The sequence below is a fragment of the Chelonoidis abingdonii genome, chromosome 1 (genome assembly GCF_003597395.2).
Source record: "Chelonoidis abingdonii isolate Lonesome George chromosome 1, CheloAbing_2.0, whole genome shotgun sequence".
NCBI lineage: Eukaryota > Metazoa > Chordata > Testudines > Testudinidae > Chelonoidis > Chelonoidis abingdonii.
In genome coordinates, this window is record NC_133769.1 from 88,072,857 (window position 1) to 88,096,189 (window position 23,333).

The window sequence follows — 23,333 nt, forward strand, 5'->3', positions numbered from 1 at the left end:
TGTGAGGCTCAGGGCATGGGGCAAATTGCCCCACTTGCCCTCCCCTCTGGGCAACCCTGACAAACACAGGCAGAGAGAACTGATGTGACTGCCTAAGGTCACACAACAGATCAACGGCAGAGGAGAGACTAGATCCCAGATTTGAGACTCAGGTCAGCATCCTCTCTACTAGACTACACTGCCCTTATGTTCGGATATTTGTCCCTGAGCCAACAAGAGCTCACATTCATTCGAGAACATTCCGACACTCAGTTTACTTTACAGCTAGCAACTAATTAAAAACTTACAACTTTGCTATTTAAACACTATCTGTTCATAGTGCCTTATGCTCAATTCCTCCAACAGGTATTTAAGATGCTTGGTGCCTGGACTAAGTACAACACTGGTTGTAAACTGTAAATTGGTCATTACTACCTGACACGGTCATTTAAAGTTCAAGCTCTAACAGACTCAGAGAACAATTACTCAAAAATATAACTAAAATCAACAAGTGGTTTAGTAATAATTTTGTTTCCTGTGTTAGAGAGGATGTCTCTTTTACAGGCACAGAAAAAATGCATCCTTGTTTCCAATCTGGCAGAATGTGCTGCACAAGAGACTCATTAGGAAAAAGCAGAAATGTTTAATATGTAGAACTACCTCTCCTTCCTGGGGGAAAACTACTCAGGAGAGGTAAAGTGAAGGCAACTGAAAATCAGCACAGGGGAAAAAATATGATTTCTTATAACCTCTCTCAGTACACTCTTGTGATGTAAAAAAATTGTGTACTCTTAACTTAGTAGTTCTGTTTATACAATCCGTTTCCAATACTTTTTGCTGTGGGTCTTCTAACATATTAGACAGCAAAATCACGTGCCAATGAAAGCCAAACTCCAAAATGCATACCCTGTAAAGAGTTATAGCTCAAAACACACAGTACTACGATGATGACTGCAGTAGAAAAGCCCAGATTTAAATAGATTATCTAAGAGTCAAGTAAAGTATTTTTACATACATTGTACATATTAAAGTTGGTAAAAATATTAATAATTTTAAAAGGTTTTTTAATAAAAAAATTCATACTACTATTTATGGAGAGAGAATTATTCTTACCAAATCAGACAGATCATTAACAAATAAGGAGCTATAGTAAAACAATTAGGGGCATATTCTAACATTAGCTTACATGGAAGTTTTGCATGAGCATCAAGGGGGATACCACTACACATTTATCCACTATACTTGTTAGGGGAAAATGCCAGCAACTTAGAATTTTTTTTTTTTTAATACTGCTGCCTAATTAGGTTTATTCAGTGTTTTAAATGAGGAAACATTAAAAGAAAATACACTTCAGTACAATATTGTGTAAATGCTGAACTTTAAGAGAAGAACAAAGAACAAAAAAAGTACTAGATACTTACAATGTGTAAGAGCTTTAGCACATCCACAAATCTGTTAGAAAAGTAATAAAAAGCAAATAATTACATTTGAACTGTAGAATTAAAATAAACTGAATACGTATTTTGAATTTATCATTAACACCTACACTTTCTCCGAGCTCATGATCTCCTTGGCAATATGGTAAACTTTCGTTTTCTTTCCAGCTGCTTTGCTCTGCAGATAAAATTACACGTTACACTGTGCACTCACAAACAAATAGCAAAGATCAACTTCAAGCCAAATTTCCTACTAAAAATATATCACTTTATACTGCTCCAAAGTCTATGAGTATTCAGAGATTAATTCTTGTGAAATTGAATTTAGAATATAACTGGATAGAATGATGCACTAGCATCCCTGTCTAGAAACTCTGGAAAGCATCAGAGCCCATACTGAAAGTGACAACTGTCAGCTATTGAAAGAAGTGGAGTGTGGATAATACTCTATATCCATAATAATTTAATTGGCTCATTTGTGACCACGGTATATAAATCTGCAGTAAACTCAAATGGGTTTTAGGAACATTTGTCAAGAGATGAACACAGATTTTGTTAATTTTTTCATGCTGCTTTTAATAAAGACAAACATGTAACAGGAAATAACTTTTTTCTTTTCAAAGTAATACTAACTACTGAGAATCTGCCTTATTAAATCTAAAAAAAAATGAACTAAAATTAACTACAATCAGATTTCTTTAGCTAGCAAGTCTACTGTACAGAAGAAATGTAATCTTTGTAAAATAAGATTTCACTCCTGAAACACATGCGCGCGCACACACACACACACACAAATATATGCATACATACCCCTCAACATGATATGATAGCACAGGGCCTGAGCACAGGGATTGAATATAATAGTGTTCTGTTTAATCCAATCACCGTAGAATGCCATTAATTCTCATTTTTTCCAAAGCCAAATATATGAGAAATCTCACAATCAACCCCCACACCCAGCTATCTCATCTGATATTTTAATCCTTGAATTGTTATGGGATCCCTCAAAAAGAAAAGTGCAAAATAAGTGTAAGATACTGAATCCCCAGTCTTACGAGTGTAAGAGGAAAAAAAAAAGACAAATATGAATATTTAAGATACTGTCTAATAAAATGGAATGTGGAATTATTTGCATTACAGCACAATTGCACCAGATCCTGTACAAACATGTATAAAGGGCATCAGAGAATTTACAATCTGAGGCCCAGGCCCTGCAAGCTGTCACCCGATAACACAGAGATGATAATCCCTATGATAGACTTTTGATGAGCTTCAGTGAAGTCAGTGGAGCTCCATGTGGGTGGAGGAATCGATCTAGACAGAGTAGCTTGCAGGATCAGGGCTAAAGCTTAATACTAATTCCAAGAATGTGACACAGCAAACAAAATGAGGGCAAGATGACAGGCACGCAAAGATGCTTTTGCAGAGTCTAATTGTGTATACAGTTTGCTTTTTTTTTTTTAAATCTCTCTCTATAGTAGCAGTCCTGGCTTGCCACCTGCCTAGCAGTTATCAGCTGGCACTATGTCTATTAACAATGTAGGTTTTCCATTACAATGGGGAGTTAAAGGAGAGATAAAATGAAAATAAATCTTAGATATGCAGGTATGTAATACAGAGAACAAACAATAGCAAGCTGAAGTTCTGGTGAAATCATATGCAGAACAGTAGTTAAAGAGCAGGCACCGAGTGATTTACCTTAGAACTTTAGCTGTTTTTATTACACTGTTATATACTTGTTAATGATGTTTGAAATAAGGTTGCAATATTTCTCTTTGAAAGGTTTATTGCTTCATTTCCTATTTCAAAAAGGTGATTGTAATGCAGATGCATACAATTTTATTTCTATCAATATTGTAGGATGTTACATCAATAATTAAAGTGACAGTTTGCTGATCTCTAAGAATTTCAGAAGTCATACACTTTATGTTTGTTATTCTGATGACCCAGGCACTAATTCAAGCCATACAAAGGTAAGGACGACAGATATCAGGCTACAGGACTACAAAATCTAAGAAATTAAATTCTGAATGTTGGAATAATTTGTTACCCAACTAGCAGAGTTGTGAATTTTGGCTGGACATATTCCTGGAGATTTCCTCACATGACATAATCTTTAATTAAAGATTAATCTTTAATTCCTGGAGACTCCCAGACAATCCTGGAGGGTTGGCAACCCTAGTAACTAGTGAAGCTACAATAATAGTAACATTTTGCACTTACTCAGTGCCATTTATCCAATCACCACAAAGCGCTTTACCAATGTAGGTATCAACCCTGTTTTAAAGATGGGGAACTTGAGGCACAGAGAAGCAATTTGCTCAAGGTCATAATGCAAATAAGTGTCACAGCTCTGAACAGAATCCAGGAGGCCTCATCTTCAGTTGATAGTCTCCCACCAGTGCCTACTGGCATCAGTAGCATTGCTAGACCAAAGTACTAATGCTGCAAGCTTTGGTCTAGATTTGCAGTTCTCCTTCGAAGAGCAACTATTATAAAAATTATTGAGAGCTGGAAACCAAACTATAGTTTCTACAATCCTCAGCTAGGCCTTAGTATTTTGTACTACATTGAAACAAGACTATTTCAGCAGTGAAACCCTAGCTCTTCCATTCATATCAATTAGATTTGTATTTAGCAAAGTCTCCATATTAGTGTCTAGAAATAATCCCTAAAACCAACCAAATTCAGGACATTTATATTTAGACAAGAATAGGGTGCATATCCTTCTCCCTCTCTCTGTGGAGAGCGTAGCTAACACTATGGGAATAAACTCACCTGCAGTCCCTGATTTTACAAAACAGTAACTGTCAACACTCTATAACTGACAGTTTCAAACTAATTTAAAAGTAATGATTACACAATAGTAAAATACTAATGCAAAATAAGCATGAGCTGAGATATTGTCCCTTTGTTTTTTCAATACCATTTGGAAATTTCTTCTCAGATCAACTGGCACTGGAAATGCCACACTGTTTGTTCAGTCAGAAGACAATCATTTGGAAGGTAGGAGAGTTTGAAGCATAGTCCTCAAATTTTGGGCCTTGAGTTCTCTCAGTTTTCAGGTGATAAAAGGGTAAAAACTGAGGTGTTCTCTCTCAGCAGTTGTTTACTGTACCCGCTGTTGTGGGTGAGAAACATCATTAGAGACTGGATATATTTGCCAAGCAAAATGAAATAAACCCACTAAAGAGCTGATTACCAATGCAGAGATTGTTTCATTTTCCCCTGCAGCTGCAGGAACTGTTAGAAGTTTCAAGCAAGAGGCAAATTGTTGGTAAAGTTAATCTGCAGCTGTTAGAGTCCACGCGCCACAGGCCAGCTGAGGAAGTTAAAAACCAGATGGTTCACCATCAGTTCTGAGTTACATGAAGGCAAGAGTATATTCTATGAAACACGAGATGTTTCATGAGCAGAGCAGCATTGCACTGTGTGTTTCTAGGAAAGCCCTTCTGAATCTTGTGAGAAAGATATTTACACTGAGATGTTAGCTGATGTACCCACACACAGTTTTGGTTAGCTACACAGGAACAGGCTGTGCTGCTGACTCCAGCCACACCCCAACTTACTCAAGAGAAAAGTTGATTTATTAGGATCAAGGTTTCAGGGCACTAGCAGAAAAATATGAAGAAATTCAAAGCTGTTACACAACACTTTCACCTTGTTGAGCATGAGCTCTTTTCTTTCTGGCAATGGGAAATCCTATATCGAGTTCTCCTTGGCAGGCAGGTGTCTGAAATAACATTCCACCACAGAGCAAAAAGATACTTGCCCTGTAAGGAGATGAAGAAGCAGCAGTCCCAGCTGGTCTGAAGGAAAGCCGATGCCAGAATCTACAGACATGCAGATTTCAAGGATGCTGGGAAGCTGACAGAAACCTCTAATGCTTGTAAGAAAAGATGGCAAAGGAAGCCCCTAGGAAAGGAGACGGAACCCCAGATCACCAACTGATTCAAAAAGGTTGCTTTCTTACCCAGTCACCCTTGAGTTGAAGGAGGGATGGAAAAAGGAGGACACCTAGGAATTGTCTTCCAAAGACATGCCATTCAGCATACACAGCAGTGAAGAGAGAACCAGAAGCTAGGCATCATGGCTAAGGTGCCTTCAGAGCACTTGGGGCAGAACAAGCCTGCTAAGAAGGATCTTGTGGAGAGCACACAAAGGAACACTGTACCTCATTACTTTGAAGGCACTGAATTGAGGTGCTTAAATGGGAAATGTGCCAGCTAGGTAACCAGGACTAGCAGAGAGAAGGAAAAAAAACAAACCCCAAAAAGCCCCTCTTTAATGGGTATCTCTGCATTTGTTAGAGTAGATACAATTAGGAAAGCCCAGTAGTGTGGACCAGAGCAGTGACTCTTAAATCCAATAAACAGGAATTCTACATTATCCCCAAAACAGGGTGAGGGTTGGGCCCCATATCTACTCTTGCCATTGGAAAGGAGCAGCTGAGCACTGGTTTAGAGACAGGGTCTCATATGTTTCAGTCCAAGGAAGCTAACAATTTGTGGACTGTGTACTTGCCCCAAGACAGTTTACCGATTTGAAAGGCTTGTGTGGTTGGACATACAACTTCAAGAAAGCTGTTCTGCTGAACAAGAAGTTGTCACTGAAAAGTAGCCTTTCCTTCCTCAAACACTTGGCTGGAACACTCCTATATCACAATAGTTTCACCTGCCCATGCCCCTAATACCAATGAGATGACACTGGGAATGGCCTTAGCAGTTCTAGTGACCCGTTTTCCAGTCCCTACCCTTTGGCTTCTCCACTCCTGGTAAACAGTTTCCAATGTTCTTCAGTTCACCCCGCAGAAAGCAGGAAACTCTGGGACTCAAAGGTCCAGAGCATGAAATTAAGAGCTTTAGTAAATGTACAGTCTAAAACATGCAGACAAAGCAGTCAAGTTTGACTCTTTCACACTTTACTTCAGTTTGTAAAACTCTGCATATACAGGTGGGTCATGTGAAGGACTACAGGCCCACAACTCTTTGAGGTGTTAAGAATGAACTAATGGACTGAGCAGTGCAGTTTTTATGACTATTTCTAAACATGGGTTCTTCATATCAAGGACATTTGCAAATCCACAGCAAGTATGAAGCTTTAAAAAAAATTACTGTTATCAGGGTGCAAAAAGCATCTGAAAAATGATGGTTTACATTTATACAACAAGACATCTCTTCTGTAGATATTCCCCAAATTCCCTTTACAAACTATATGGGAAACTAAAAAAATACTGACGAAGCATAGCTTTAAAAATCAAAATACACCTGCTTATATTCTTGAAGATCAAGCTCCCCTTTGCTAGAATCAGAATTTGTGTCATCGTCCTCATCAGAGCTGTTGATAATCTCTTCATCTGACTGAACCTCTCCCATCAACATATTGGAATCACTGTGATCTTCTGATGCCCTACAAGAAAAAAAAACCCAAAACACATAGTTGGTTTATATTAGCATAACTTAATTTTTCTTTGAAAAATTATTCATCAGAGCAATGGGGCTAACTGTTACTAGAAGTGCTGAGAGCCCTGGAGAAGGTAGAACAGGGTTTTCCATAGAGGACCTATGATTCTGGAATGCTGTATCTATACTGGAATTTACACAATGTTCATTGCCATAGCAGATGAGTGCCATACAAGTGAAATCGTCAAAAGGATTTTATGTTCTTTACACCAGTCACAGATGCCAGAGTTGATTTTCGTCATCCTCCAGGGCAAAGCTTGATATTCCATCCCCTCTTGCTAGCGTGTGTATAGAAGTAATATATTTATTTCATGTGCAGAGCAATAAAGGGAGATTGTTATTTTTGTTTCTGTTTAGCTCTGCTTTCTTTAATGGCACTAGGCTTTGTTCTGTACATGATGATCAGTTTGACAACCTTGTTGGCAAGGGGGCGTTGTTTTGTTTTAAATAAAGGCACACAAAGACATTTAGGTATTGGGCACCCATAAATGTTCAGGTTTGTTTATCAAGGCATGCACTAGTTAAATAGTTACATGAGATTGAAATTAATGTTACAGGGAGTCAGTTCAATACATATCCACTTTTTTTTTTTAAAGGGGGCTACAGAATGTACATTTTTGTGATCCATAAAATCAGTGAAAATAAAAACAGTGATATTCCTTTTAGACAGCTGTCAAAACTATAAAACATAATCAGGCTCTGTAGCTGTACACGCATTATGGAGGTCTCAGTTCTCATTAATTTTAGCCATATTTGTAACTTGTAGAGCTTGTGTGTGACAACTATGCATGCTGATCCTATGAACAGCCCTCCTCCTCTAAACTACCTTGACATCTTCAGTAAAGATCTTAAGAATGTTTCCCAGGAAGAAAATTCACAAGGAAAGAGTGTGCAAGGAAGATACAAATAGCAAACAGACTATTGTAAAACTATTAAGCAGCTTCTTATAAGAACAACATAGAGAACAGAGCTTAAAATGCTCTGATAAACTCACACTGAAACATGTCAATTTATTTTAACCTGCGGGGCGGGGGGAGAGGGGGGAAGGAGAGAGAGAGAGAGAGAGAGAGAGAGAGAGAGAGAGAGGTATAGCAACATTTTCAACTATGGAATTAAGTAGCTAATAATTTCAAGTTATACCAAATCAATATACCAATCATCAGATCAGCTTTCAAAGCCAGCAACGTGCCGAATGCCCTCCTGTCACATCTACTCCTATGGATGTAAACAAAGAGCAGTTACTTACCCTACAGTACCTGGAGTTCAAGATGTTACAGTCAGCGAGGATCCCACTGCAGGTGTATGTGTGTCTCATGCAAGCGACACTGGATGTTTTTGTACATCACCAATCTACTGGGATCGTGCATGTAACCTGTGCCTCTCATAAGAGGGCATGGGTGTGGGGAACCATGATCTTTCCTCATACCCTCACAATTCAAAGCCCAGGCTGGTGAGGATTCCAAAAAGTGGGGATGGAGTACAAGTCCTGTGAGTCACATTTATATAATCTCAAAGAGCCACACTAACCGTAGAGTAAGTAATTATTCTTTCTTCTTCAAGTATGTCCATATGGGTCCCACCATTCCAGTGCTGATGGCTGCCCAGCAGCAGACCCTCAGGACAGTCGCAGTGAGCACCAGCTGAATCAGTCAAACAATGAATGAAGTACCACTCTCCTGAACTTGGCATCTGCCCTGGCAGCCATGTCAAGGACATACTATTTCATGAAAGTCAGTAGGTTACTCCATATTGCAGCCTTGCAGATCTCAGAGACCCAGGGCTTTGGAGCAGAGCCCAGAGCTGGAGCCCGGAGCAGTGGAGCTGCAGGTTTTTGTCTGGAGCTGGAGCGGAGCCGGAGCACAGCTCCAAAGCTCTGCAGAGACCAATACATTTTGGAAGCAAGCAAAAGATGCTCTAGTGAGTGTGGCTTGATGTTTGAAGAGAGAGGCTCATTAGCCAACTGATAGAATTGCATGCATTCACTAGGAGATTCTTTGCGATGAGATGCCCTGGACAGAATGAGCACAAAGAAACTAGGAGATAGCAAAAATGGCTTGGTCCTATTAAGGTAATATTACAAAGCTCTGAATACCGTGTAGTTCCTTTCCTCCCAGAGATGAACCAGTTTTGAGCTTGGAGAGACAGGATGAGAGAGGCAAGAATTAGCATATTGAATTTCAGGACAGTGTAGGTGCTGGTTCAGTCTCCTCAGCTCTAGGATAGGATGAAACCTCCTTTCTTCTTCAGAATGAAGAAATATCAGGAGAAGCCACCTCTTTCCCTGAATTCTGTTGGAACCTCCTGTATGGCTCCTAGATGAAGCAACAAGGCCACTTCTGATTGCAGCAGGCTTTCCTGAGGAGAGGTACTGGTAGGGGGTAATGAGTGGAACTGGATGGGGGAGACATGGGCAGCGATCGTCCTGCTTACAACTGATCATCCCTGGTGGAATGGAGGGAGGTGGATTCTGAAAGTAGTGCTCATTCACCGGATTGGATGTGGCTCTCGACTAAGCTGTCAAGTTTGCTGGCATGCTGTAGGATTGGGGTGCACTGATCAGGAAGAGGAAAGGCTGTGACCTCTGCTTTATCTTGGCCTTTTCCTGGCCCAGTATTCAGGATCCCTGTGTTTGTAAGACAGTGTCCACAGCTTCAACTGGGACTGAAGGCAGTAAGGCTTGTGGTACAGCACTGAGATGTAAATCCCTAGACAGCATAAGGTGGCCTTTGAGTCTTTCAGTGAGTGCAGTGTGCTGTTTGTCTGCCTGCTAAATAGCTCCTTGCCCTTGAAGTGCAAGTCTTCAATAGTTGCCTGTACCCTCTTGGGGTACCCAATGCTTGGAGCCATCACGCTCTATGTTTCATCACCATGGTGGCCAGAGACTTTGCAATGGTGTTGGAGGCATACATCACAATGTGTAGTCCCAACCTGGCCACCACCTGACCTTCCTTAATTATCTTTTAGCTCCTCTCCGCTATCTAGCAGAAACTTTGTGAGGAAGGGTATCACTTGGTCCCAGGTTAGGAACTCATACTTGGCCAGTAAGGCCTGGCAGTTACCCACATGCAGAAGAATATGATTTTCTTCCGAAGAGGTCGAGTTGTTTTGGGCCATTAGTCCAAGAGCACCCCCAAGGACGCTTTAATTTCTCCTGCACTGCTGACATGACCAAGGAACCTGGGTTGGGGTAAATACTTACACATGTGCCCAGAAAATATGAGGCAAAGCAAGCATCTGCTAGATATGTTCGACTCTCCTAGACGGAGCTAGTACTTACTGCGCCCATCTTTTAAATGGATTAGTCCATCACAGGATGGGCAGGGCTTGAAGCTCACAGGTTTTGAGTCTACCATGCTAAAGAGCTCGGGAGGGGTTGGTGGGAAGAGAGCGTCTAGCAATCGATACTTGGTCCAGAGGGTTGGATAAGATCACACTGGTGCTCAGAACTTTGCAGAGTTAGGCCTTCACACAGCAGAGTCTAGGACAACAAAATGTTATACATCTCTGAAATAAAAACCATGTGTGCAGTTAAGTCAAATGATATTTCTATTGTTCATGCTTCTTAAAACCTTGTCTCTCATTCCATCCCAAACAGTGTCTTTGGGGACTATTTATTAACATTATTGATATTCCAGATCATTGTTGTGGACTGGAGTAACTCCCTGGGGGAGGGTTACCACCACATCTCCAGGAACTTAAAACAGTGGTGGTGGGGGGGAGATTATTGCAGTCCTAAGAACTGTAAACAGCTTTAGAGAAGTACTGCCCCTGGGATGGTTTGCATATACAAGTTCAGATATCAGGGGCCCAAGGAGACAAAGAAAGAGCTTTTGGTATAGAAGGCTGAGTTTAACCTGGCATAGGTGCCTTCATTTTGATGCAAAAAAAACAGATGACCTTGTGTGTAGATGATACTCAACCTTGCTGAAGGGTTGGAAGATCTTGAACCTGCCAGAGTCTCCATAGGACTGATGTGGAGAGGTTGGTAAAGTGTTTATATCCTTTTATTGTTTTATATGTTTTCTATGGATGCTTTTGTCCTCAAGTAAATGAAAGAAGTGTGTGGTTATGTTACTCATGACCGCAGTCATTCACTGGTCATTGCTTTTGGAGAGAAACAAAAGAACAGGGGCTGGTCATTAGTCAGACCTGCCAAGAGAAGCAACGTGCATTGCAGAGGCATTTTAGCTTAAGTCTAAAGAGAAGGGAGAGGAATGTGGATCCCTGACCAGAGAAAGGTGAGGGTTAGAAGCCTGAGTGGGCATTCCTGAAATAGACTACAGAGGGGATTAAAGGTGCAGTTACCCTGAAACTGTGACAGAGAGCATATCTATAGCTCTTGAGAACAGATAACAAGAAATTGTTTCATTCTATGCCAAAAACAAGAGGTAACACACTATTCTCATAAAATTGTGGTCTAACCCCCTCGCCCCCATGTTTCTACCAGTAACGCCAGATGCCCTGCACATGGTATAATTCTGTCAAACTGGCAAATCTGTACTAAAAATATTTTGCTCTACTTCCTGGATGAGATTTTTCAAAGATGCACAGGGAATCTGAAGGCTTGAAATCCCTCTAGGTAGCTCTGAAAATTTCAGTCCTTATGTTTTTACTGTAATTTATCCAAAGTCCTCAATATCCAAGCTACAGTATGTGATATATAATTTCTTGACTTTACGTAAAATGTAATTTGAACTGATCAGCTTGTGTCAAAAGTAGAGAAAAATAACGCTGCTAGATAAATTACGTTTTATAGCAAAGGAGACTGAGATCTTTTAAACACAGGTTTCTGAAATTCTATAATCCCAGGGCTACCCAAGTCACCACTGGACACTTTGAAGGGGTCAGTCCTTCACATTTTGAAAAGATTACCAAATTCAACCTCGTGGTACACTTGTGTTAAATTTCCCCCTTGGACAAAGGTTTGTCTGGATCCTTCATGAATGAGAAAAAGAATGGAGATAATATTTATAACAAGATTTATACCAAATATAAAACAAAAAGCAATTTAAATTGTACAATAGTATAAATAGCCATATTAGAAACACAACCTTTTTGTCATCCGCTGTATTTTGGAACATACCTCAGACAGTGGATGCATGTCAGCTTCTTGAATATATAGGAAAGTTAAGAGTATCTGTTATAGTTCTAAAGATCTCTTTGAGACCATCCGGATCCAGCAGAGTGCTCCAAGAATGTTTCTTACGGCCATTTTATTTTTAAACCAAAAAGAGCTAGCCATCCCAGCTGCCATACTATCTCAGAGTAATTCCTGTTCAGCTTTAAGTCCATTCATCATGCTACTCCCATTTCCCCAGCTCCGTGGGTCACTGTACAACACACAACCCCTCACATTCTTTTACCTCAGTAGTTTAACCTTGGGATGATACTTCTCTACAGATTAATAATGAAAATCAATGCCCATTTAGCAACTTTTGTAGACACAAATATCTCAAGTGTTCATGGACCAAATGGCAAGCCCATGCAGAATGAAAATACTTCCATGGGCTTTTGATCAGCCCCCCCAAAGATAGATCTGAAGATTTCAATATTTGGATTTAATGGATTTGGTACTTTAATCACATCTTAAAGACAGTCCTATACATATAAGCTCTAATGAAATTTGAGTGCATCTTCATTTAGAAATTCTTCTCTCCCTTGTATTGTACGCCTCAATCTTTCCCTCGTGGCCATTTTAGCTTCTCTGCCCATGTGCCATAGTTTTCTTCTCTTTTTCTACCCTCTTATTCTCTTTTTAAAACTTTACCACCATGTATTAATTCCCGCTAATAACCCAATTTTATGTCAAAGCTTTCTTCAGGGAGTAGTTGTTCTGTTCTGTGTTAAGCACTTGCACAGACTTCTGTAATCCTACTCTCTCTCAAAATATCCATCCTGATCCTGTTTCCTCTTTATCAGATATTCTTTGTCCATGCCCTCAACATTAATAAGCTTTTTGGTACGAGAAACTTCTGCATTATCAGTCATGTGAAACACCTCACTGTTAACTCATCACACTGTCCCCTGAGTAAGAATATCCTGCCATATCATGAGATCCAGCTGTCTACAGATAGATGTGGTTAAACTTTTTGTTATTTACATAATCTTAAGAATATTCATTTGTCTGATAACGTAGCATTTTAATGGGTATTTAAATGGTAATACTAGATTTTTCATATTGCTTGCTGAGATAACCAGTAAAGCAACCTGTAACACTATTTATGTCACATGAAAAAAATGGAAGGTAAGAGATATTGTGGCAATTCTTTGCAAATTATGACAAAGCAATTCTGGCAAGAAACAAAAGCCACTTGTTAGTATGAATATCTTATGGGTTTCTAAACTTTAAGCACAATCAAACAAAATCTGAAAATGTTATGGTTATAATGGCAACTATTTTTCATATAAAAGTTTTTTCCCTGTGAAGTATGTGTGTCAACTTCATCGTGTCTCTTTATTTTAATAGTTGATTAAATAATATCTGTAGATCATATGGGTTCCAGAGACTTGCTAGAGTTGAACAGCTGAAATCCCTGAAAGTTCCGCCCTCTCTGAGCATTCTCCATTCTCTCACAGCGCCTACATGTGATTGGACTGAGCATGCACCATCCTCACAGAACAGCGGAGCATATTCCAGCCCAGGGCTATAGTATTGAAGCCAGAAGTTCTTTAATGTAGTTTTCGTATATAATTATAAATAAGTAAAAATTTTATTAAGACTAGGGCTCCCAATTAATCGCAGTTAACTCACATGATTAACTCAAAAATTAATCGTGATTAAAAAATTAATATCAATTAATCACAGTTTTAATCAAACTACTAAACTATAGAATGCCAATTGAAATTTATTACATATTTTTGGATGTTTTTCTACATTTTCAAATATATTGATTTCAATTACAACACAGAATGCAAAGTGTACAGTGCTCACTTTATATTATTTTTTATTATAAATATCTGCACTGTAAAAATGATAAACAAAAGAAATAGTATTTTTGAATTCACCTCATACAAGTACTGTACAGTATCGTCATCTCTTTATCGTGAGAGTGCAAATTACAAATATAATTTATTTTTTATTACATAACTGCACTCCAAAACAACACAATGTAAAACTTTAGAGCCTACAAGTTCACTCAGTCCCACTTCTTGTTCAGCCAATCCCTAAGACAAACAAGTTTGTTTACATTTACAGGAGACAATGCTGCCCGCTTGTTATTTACATCACCTGAAAGTTAGAACAGGCCTTTTGCATGGCACTTTTGTAGCCGGCGTTACAAGGTGTTTACATGCTAGATATGCTAAACATTCATATATTCCCTCATGCTTCAGCCACCACTGCAGAGGACATGCTTCCATGCTGACAACGCTCATTTAAAAAAATGATGTGTTAATTATATTTGTGACTGAACTCCTTGGGGGAGAACTGTATGTCTCCTGCTCCGTTTTACCTGCATTCTGCCCTATATTTCATATTATAGCAGTCTCAGATGATGACCCAGCACATGTTGTTCATTTGAAAAATACCTTCACCGCAGATCTGACAAAACGCAAAGAAGGTACCAATGTGAGATTTTTAAAAATAGCTACAGCACTGGACCCAAGGTTTAAAAATCTGAGATGCCTTCCAAAATTTTGAGAGGGGTGGAGCATGCTTTCAGAAGTCTAAAAAAAAAAAAAAAAGCAACACTCAGATGTGGAAACTACAGAACGTGAACCACCAAAAAAGGAAATCAGCCTTCTGCTGGTGGCATCTGACTCAAATGATTAAAATGAACATGCGTTGGTCCACACTGCTTTGGACTGTTATTGAGCAAAACCTGCCATTAGCATGGACACATGCCCTCTGGAATAGTGGTTGAAGTATGAAGGGACATTTGTATCTTTAGCACATCTAGCATGTAAATATCTTGTGATGACAGCTACAACAGTGCCATGCAAATGCCTGTTCTCACTTTCAGGTGACACTGTGTTGTTTTAGAGTGCAGTTATTTTTTGTACATAATTGTACATTTGTAAGTTCAACTTTCATGACAAAGAGATTGCACTACAGTACTTGTATTAGGTGAACTGGAAAAATATTTCTTTTTTTTTTGCAGTGCAAGTATTTGTAATAAAAAATATTAAGTGAGCACTGTACACTTCAGAGTCTGTGTTGTAATTGAAATCAACATATTTGAAAATGCAGAAAACATTCAAAATATTTAAATAAATAGTATTCTATTGTTTAACAGAACAATTAATCGCGATTACCAGCCCTAATTAAAACTTATCTAAACCAACCACAGGACTACATCAGCTGCACTCAAGCTTCCACCTACACCTGGGTGGGCCAGCTAGCTGGAGTTTAAGGCACCACTTAACTAGAGCTAGAGATTTGCATGTGTGGGAAAGGACAAGATTAGGGGCAAAGTTCAAACTATAACAAGCAGTAAACAATGAATTAATAGTGCAGTGAAGACAAGTCCATAGGGTAAGCCCTTTGTATCGGTGGGACTTGCCCCTGCACAAAGGGCAATAGGTGAGATAGTTTTGATGGCCTGACATTATGGCAAGGCACAAGGAAACCAATCAGTTAATTTTGATCTTCCCTTTATTTTGCCACTAAGTTTACAATTGTGAGTTTCACTGATAAGTGGTTGTGAGCTCTGCCTTTGTAGATATTCAGAGCACCGAAGGACAGAGAGACCTCTGCAGAAGATTTTTTTTTTTTTTTAAAGAAGAAATAGATCAAGGCAGCTGTGAGGATTCACACTCTCTTTACTGTTGTGGGTCCAGTCTCTCCTCCTCTGTTAAAGAATGTCACAGAAAGGATTAAGGCGTGCGCAGGTACACTGCATGAACATTTAAGGTATGTCTTCACTGGCAGTGCTTTAATGTGGCTGTGTAGTTGTGGCACCCACCTCAACAAGGGGCGCAACTCCCAGCGCTCGTGCACAGTCTACACTGCCACTTTACAGCGCTGAAACTTGCAGCGCTTAAGGGGGTGTTTTTTCACATCCCTGAGCAAGAAAGTTGCATTGCTATAAAGTGACAGTGTAGACAGGGCCTCAGAGATCCTTCAAGCAGCATGAATAGTATGGGGCGGGAAATCAAGCACCTGAGCAATTTGATTTTGGAGATTACTTTGGAAGTTTCTGTAAAAAACATAAAAAGAACAGGAGTACTTGTGGCACCTTAGAGATGCATCCGAAGAAGTGGGCTGTAGCCCACGAAAGCTTATGCTCAAATAAATTTGTTAGTCTCTAAGGTGCCACAAGTACTCCTGTTCTTTTTGCGGATACAGACTAACATGGCTGCTACTCTGAAATCTATAAAAACATGACAGCTTTGATAATTACCCTTTTAGAAAACTTCGAGAATTGAAACACAGTAGAGAAACTAGAACATAATCTTGTCTTTTTAAATAGCAGACTTTATTTTTTGACCTCAGATCAAGGACACCCCACGTCCTCTTCCTTCAGTGGGGATTTGGAGGGGGTTGACTCCCCACTCCAGAGAAATGTTTTTCTCTCTCTTTCTCTTTTTAAGATCTCTTCTGGATTGATGAGTAGTTGGTGGTTACGTATTTGTATAAAATTTTTACTATGCCACTTTTTAAAATCATCATACCTCACATATATATGCACTTGTATTGCCTTTAAAAACTGCTAACATTTAATTAGAATTAATAAAATAATAATAATAAATACCACCATCACTTTGGGGCCATCCACATAAAGCTATCTGCTAGGGAGCCCACTATCTCTCCTCTTGAAGCAAGCAGGGTCTTTGCTGCTGCCGTAGGTGACTGTGGCCAACAGGGACTCCATTTAGTGTTAAATGCAGAGAGGTCCCTGTGAGAAGTATTGAGATACTGGTATTTTTGCCTTCCTTGCTAATAATGTGTGTATGAAGATTCACTCTAGTTTTGCACAGATAGAAACTCATTGCATATCAACATTTCTTATGTCACACCCCTAAAAAAGATCTTAGAGGAGGAAAAAAAAAAAGACAACTACAAACACAAGAGCAAAAAATAAGACCTCTAAAACACACAGCTAACTTACAACCATGATTTTACTACCTAAGGGTATGTCTACACTGCAGCTAGCACTGTGCTTCACAGCCCAGACAGACAGACTCAAGCCACACCACTAATTTTAAATGTACTAGCTTGAGCAGAGCTAGCATGAGTCTTGTCTACCCAGACAAGGAGGCAGGCTCCTAGTTGCAGTTTAAACATACCCTAACACACCAGCTTTTCTGAACTGTCCTGAAAATTTACCAGCTCAATTCAAAAAATATATTTGCCTGTCCTTTATGATAACTGACACCAAGGAAAAAAAGCATTTTACTTGCCAGCCGGATACAAAACAAAAAACAAACAAGTTACTGTAAGCAGAATTTTAGAAGGTTGTAACAGTCTGTGCTGAAATCTCAAGCACATCATCTTCAGATGGGGAAGCAAACCATACAAAATGAGAACACAAGCTCCTAACAATATATATTTAAAACATAAAAACTACTTTACTGCATCAGTGGTATCATGAAGGCCTGGTGCTTAACTCCTCATCCTCTGAAATAAGAATTAACACAAGTCCCAAAAAACTGAACCACAAAATCTTTTATATATTTTAATATATCATCTCCCTTCAAGAAACGTGACACAATTTGGAAGTAACTAAATCTGGGGCTCTTTCTGAACTTTTACATTTCGGACAATAGCCAACAAAAGAAATAGTTAAACAACAGTACTGAAAATAATAGTTAATTAAATCAAAGACAAACATGGAGTGACTTAACTCTTAAAAGCAGTGATGTTTGTACAAGTATCAGCTGACACAGCTTCCTGAGTGGCACACAAAGATACTTGATGAGACACACTTTGGCTAAAACCAAACACATGGACAGTAAAAACAACTCAATTATTTCTTATAATGTTGGACTTACTCATACTCTCCTCTCTCCTGCTTTTTACAGACAGAGATACATTGAAGGGGAAAAAATGTAGATGCTTTTTCTAAGCTTTTGACAGTTTTAGGCTCTGATCCCATTCTGATCAGCATAAGGGTTCCCACGAGGAAGCCACAGAAGACAGAGGGGCTCTACACACTTGGAGCGGTCTGCCCACATGGATCAGACTGGATTGCTATCAAGGTATTAGTTTGGGTAAAATTCCTTTCATTGCCCCATAAAGATTTTGGAAGCTTTTATTCCATTTTGCATTTTTGCAATAAAAATGATTTTCATACACACTGAGGTTAGCCTCCACTTTAAGGAAAAAGCTAAAACTTTCATAAACAAATCAGGGGTTCGTAAAAAATGAATATCAGAATTCAAACAGACAAGGCAAATGTGTGCCTTGCTGGATTGTATTTGTTATGTTTATTTTAAAGTACAAATATGTATAATATTGTAATACTGTAGTTAGATGTGCATAATCAAGTACAACTGAAAGAACTGGTAATTTTTACATGCAGTGAGACTAAAATTTAATTAATTAAAATATTAATAAAATTTAATTTTAAGTCAAAATTTTGGCTTCACTTTTTCCTAACACTTCAAAAAGGTATTTTTATGTCAAAATCCAACTCAAATGTGTTTTTATTTTGCACTCATAATACAAACAATTAGATTATGTCTTCTTATGGTAAAAATTTCACCTTAAGAAACATAGTATCAAAGAGTTTTAGTAATACATTTCCTGTGCCAATGCTGAAAATAACCTTCAGGAAATGGCTGTTAAGCCACATAAATGAGTCTTTCATCAATTCTCATTTCACATCCAACTTTCTGCTCCATATTTATGTTATGGTAGTCTTCTGCATTAAGTTAGAAGACGTGATTTACTAAGAACATCACTGTTGGTGGGTCTGAATCAGGAAGAGTCATGGTGGAGAAAGAAAACATACTTTCACAATAAGGAACCCTACTGGGTCATTCCCTTAACACGGCAAGATGTGTGTGTGTATGTAGAAAGAATGCTCAAATGAAGAAAAAGTGAAAAGCAAGGGGATAGGGTTTAAAACAAAACAGGGAGAGACTGCATATGTTACCCTTCAAGAGATCAAATTTCCAGGATTTGAAATTCTATTATGAAGGTCAAACAGGGAGTCCAAGAGGCTGTCTTATACTTAAATAGAGAAAATACTAACAGGGCTAAATGGGATGCCTTTTCATTTACTTCCTTGTTTCTCACTGTGGGAAGGATTTTAAGTTAACAGATGCTCCAGTGATTTTGTAGTAGTCACCAACAATCAGACCTTTTAAAATTATCTGCCCATTAGAATTCACAGAATTTTCCAACAGCAGATTATTCATTTTAAAGTGGGTCAAAAATATTTTTAACAAGCCTCTTGGTTATATCCTGGTGGCTTTAAAGAAGTTTACAGTGTTCAAATCTGATCCGGATTTAGCGATCAATTACTAGAAAGGCTAAACTTAAATCTGCAACTGAGATTCTTAACCTGGAGGTCACAACCACACTGCCCTTCCCATAATGCTAATATGGTTCTGGGATTTCAATACAGAGAAGGAAAAGAATCATTGATCTAGCGGCAGGCAGATTGCTAAATAGTGTGTTGTAAACCCTCTGAGGGAAGGGTGGTGTCTATCTGTATTTGTAAAGCACTGGGGCTTTCATGGACTACAACTGATTATTGTATAAAGAATAAAAAAATTCAGAGTGGTTCTGGTTATACTGCAGAGATCTGAGATTCTGCCTACTCTCCCTGCTCTATCCAGCTTCCTAAAGAAGAGGTGAATCAAATACAGTAAGAGTATGCAGTAAGCAAGCAAGAATATCACAATACACTAGATTACTCCATGTGATACAGTGACAGAACATCAGATTTTTCTGAAAGGTAATTAGTTTTGCAATGCAGCATGTTACAACCACCTTGTTGTGTACACTGCTCTTTCTTTTCCAGCATGTGGAATGCAGTAGATGCTGCTGAGGTAGCAGGTGAAAATATGTGCAAACCGTGACAGGGTTGAGTATGTATGTCTACTAACTTGTCAATGAGTCTGTTAGTTTGGGGTTTTCAAGAGAATCTCCTGGGGGTGAAAAAAAAAAGCTAAAAAGTTTAATAAAATTAAAGTTCTGTTTTGCTTTATACCGAAGACAGTAAAGTCCTACCCAGCTGCTCTTAAGTGCGACTTTAACTGCAGGAGGTAAAGGTTGGGAGCCAAGTGGAGCCATGGAAGGCTGCTCTTGGGCAGGCATGCATCCAGCCTGACAGGTCAGAGCCAATGCTTTGGGATGACAAAATGTCATGGGAGGCCGGACAAGAATATCCTTGTAGCTCTGGGTAGACCAACTAGAATGGCAAACTCTTGCTGTCTACAAAAGCAGTCTATGGGTAGAAAGGGTCACTGTTGTATGGCACCACAGTTAGCATTACTTAGAACAGGAGCAATCCAAATGGTGGAGGGAATACCTATGCACAATAGTAGCTATTATGAGTGTTTTAAAAACAGGCGCAGGTGAAATCCACACATCTGGCCCTTGGTTACGTTATACAGTAGAACCTCAGTTATGGACACCTCAGGAATGGGGGTTGTCCATAACATTGAAATGTTCCATAACTCTGAACAAGCGGTTACAGGACTTCAGATATGGGGGAGGGGAGGGTTTGGGGCTACAGCCGCAGGGTGTGTGGGGGAATAAAGATCCAGGTGAGGTGAGGTGGGCGGGAGTTGAGGCTTCTGACTTGCGGGAGCACCAGAGCACAAGGTTTTAGACTGCAGGGGAGTGCTGGGGCTTGGGGCTTCAGCCCCGCAGCTCTGTCCTCGACTTTAGCCCCATCAGGGCTGCCGGGCCTTGGGGCTCCACACAGCTCTGTTTCTGGCTTCATCCGGGAGGGGAGGGAGACGCCAGGGCTCAGAGCTTTAGGTACAGGTGGGACATGCTGGGGCTGAAACCGGAGCTCCTCTCATAGCTAAAGCCCCAAGCCCTGACACACACACCCCACACACCTCCACCCCGACCCACCCCAGGGCTGAAACTGGGAGCAAAGACTTGAGCCCCAGCACCCCCCTAGGGTTGCCAGGTGTCTGATTTTTGACCGGCAAGTCCCATCAAAAAAAGGAACTTGGCAGTGACCAGACACAAAGTCCGGTTACCGCTGGCAGGGGAGAGAAGTGGCAGCCTGTTGCCTGGCCCTGAAGCGGTGGCTCCCAAGGCAGCACACGTGCACTGGGTTGGGCCACGGATGGCCCCTTTGAGGAACAGACATGGCCTCTGTAAGGCTAAAACTGGGAGTGGAGCCGCAAGGCTGAAACCCCAAGCTATAGTGCTCCCACCCCCAGCTGAGCCCTAGTGCTGCCGAGGGCCAGAAGCCTCGAGCCCACACACCCATCTGGAGCCCTGAGCCCTCCCCAAAGCCCCAAGGCAGCACAGTATTTGCTGGGGAGGGGAAGGGGGTTGGTTTTTTAATGTATTTATTTATTTGTCTGTGCAGCTGCCTGATTACTTCTGGCTCCAGGTGGTGTCCAGTTGACCGTTAAGTCCATAACTCTCATGTTTGTATCTTCAACGTTCTACTGTACAGAATTTTCTTTGGTTTTAAAATAGGAGAAGCAAGAGCATCTTTTCAGAGCCCAGCAAACAAGAAATCTCTGAAACTGAAACTTCTTAAAAATATTGGAAAGCTGTTCAAAACAGCCACATTTAAAACTTCTCCTGATAAGAGTTTAGCACAGACACCGCAAATCTGTTTTATGAGACATTATCCTACACAGCCATCTTTTCAGGGAAGCCCGCTTTTTCCACCTGTGATGATGGCCTATTCAAGAGGGCTGACCATCAAATTAACGTTTATCTCTGGGCCTAATCCTGCAACCCTCACTCATGTTATGTAGTCCCTATTTTTCATGTGAGTAGTCCAAATGGGCCACTCAGCACAAATAATGGTTGCAGAATCAAGCCCACAGCGAATACAAGAACATACCAAAGATGGAGTTTAACTACAAAGACAGATTTCAAACCCCAAGTAGGCAATAGCTAGCATACAATGTTTTGGTAAAGTTTCCACGAGAAGGAATCTAACCTAAAGGATTCCACCAAACACACAGAATTTTAAAATTCCTAATCAGACCTATTCATTAACTTTATTTTCATTTATTTATACTTCAGCATACTTTAAGGTTTTCCAAACAATAATTCTAAATCAGGTCATTGGAAAAAATAAAAAGGAAAGTATGTAGTTGTACTCATGTAGAGCACTGAAAGTTTCTCTCAAAGAGAAATCTTCCTAATAGGCAATGTGTTTTAAGGAGCAATAAAATCAGAAATTATGCTAACAACTATAGGCAGCTCTACATTCAAACAAAATCAATTAGCAATCATGTATCATTGCAAAAGCTCAGAGGAAACGTTGCCAACATATTCAGGAAACATAGTATATTAATCCAGGAAAAGCTGGAGGAGCAGAGTAACTGAGTCTGAAGTATAAAATAGCAGCTTTGCAACTGCAAATAAATAAATAATTATTTAAAAAGGGGTCCCCCAAAGATGCAGGAAAGTTTAAGTCTATTTGCCTTTTGTCATATCACATATGCTTTAAGTCATATGTAATTTTCCTTTGCATCTTTAGTTTTGTTGGCAAAATTCCATTCAATTTTAACTTGCTTCCAGTGAAGTTTTTGCCCTCTTTTTGGTAAAAGTCTGTTACTATAAAAAGGAGAATGACAAAAATCAAATATTTTTCTTTCACTAAGAGAAATACAAATGAATGCTATTACTTTGAAGTAACTGAGCTGTAGTTACACACCTCCTATAGCAGCATTAAAAGAAATGTTGCAGTGGTACTTTGGAGATACATAAGAAGCACTAGCTTTTAGTAATGCTTCAAACCTGAACACTCACTTCTTAGAAAACAGGCAGTTACTTCATTCCTTGCTTATGCTGTCTCCTGCTAATTACGGTAATTTAAAACTTGGCATGTATTTAGAAATGCAGTTTCTGTCCCTCCCCTTCCCAGTCACCATTCTTCTCTCATTATATTTTAATTAAACAAAAAATGAAATGCCCTAAAACTCAACAAAACAAAAAGCTAATACATTCATCTTCTTTACCCTATTTAAAATGTTTTGTCCTGATTTATTAGTCTGAAAACCAATAATCTATATTCAAAAGACTCTTGCCCTTGGAACTAGATTTTCGGTATTGTTCCCATGGCAGGACATCCAAAATCAAGTTAGCCTCATTTATTAGTTCTAGTCATTACTTTCCTTTCTCAAGGTATCCCAAGAACATTTCAGAGACGTGAACGAGTTTGACAACACTAATGTGTTAACTATGTAGGTAAAACACAGCAGATAATATGAATTCAGTGGTTCTCACACACTTTTGGGACACTAAGGGTGTAATGAACATAGCTCCACTCCCATTCAAGCCATTGATAAAACTTCAATGGGAGTGACGATAGGCCAACCCCTTTGAAAATCCCACTCCAGAATATTTTACTAAAAA

At 39.5% G+C, this 23,333-nt stretch overlaps 1 protein-coding gene across 1 annotated transcript in view; it reads right to left on the reverse strand.

The window, feature by feature from the left end:
- The window catches only part of FGD6 (FYVE, RhoGEF and PH domain containing 6), a 101,160-nt gene that overhangs the window by 59,009 nt on the left and 18,818 nt on the right, over positions 1-23,333 (reverse strand). Inside the window, exons 3-5 of the mRNA XM_032798605.2 lie at positions 6,683-6,824; positions 1,526-1,593; positions 1,401-1,431 (exon numbers count right to left, since the gene is read on the reverse strand). Of these exons, the coding sequence (XP_032654496.1) occupies positions 1,401-1,431; positions 1,526-1,593; positions 6,683-6,824 (241 nt within the window). The remainder of the gene's footprint in view (positions 1-1,400; positions 1,432-1,525; positions 1,594-6,682; positions 6,825-23,333) is intronic.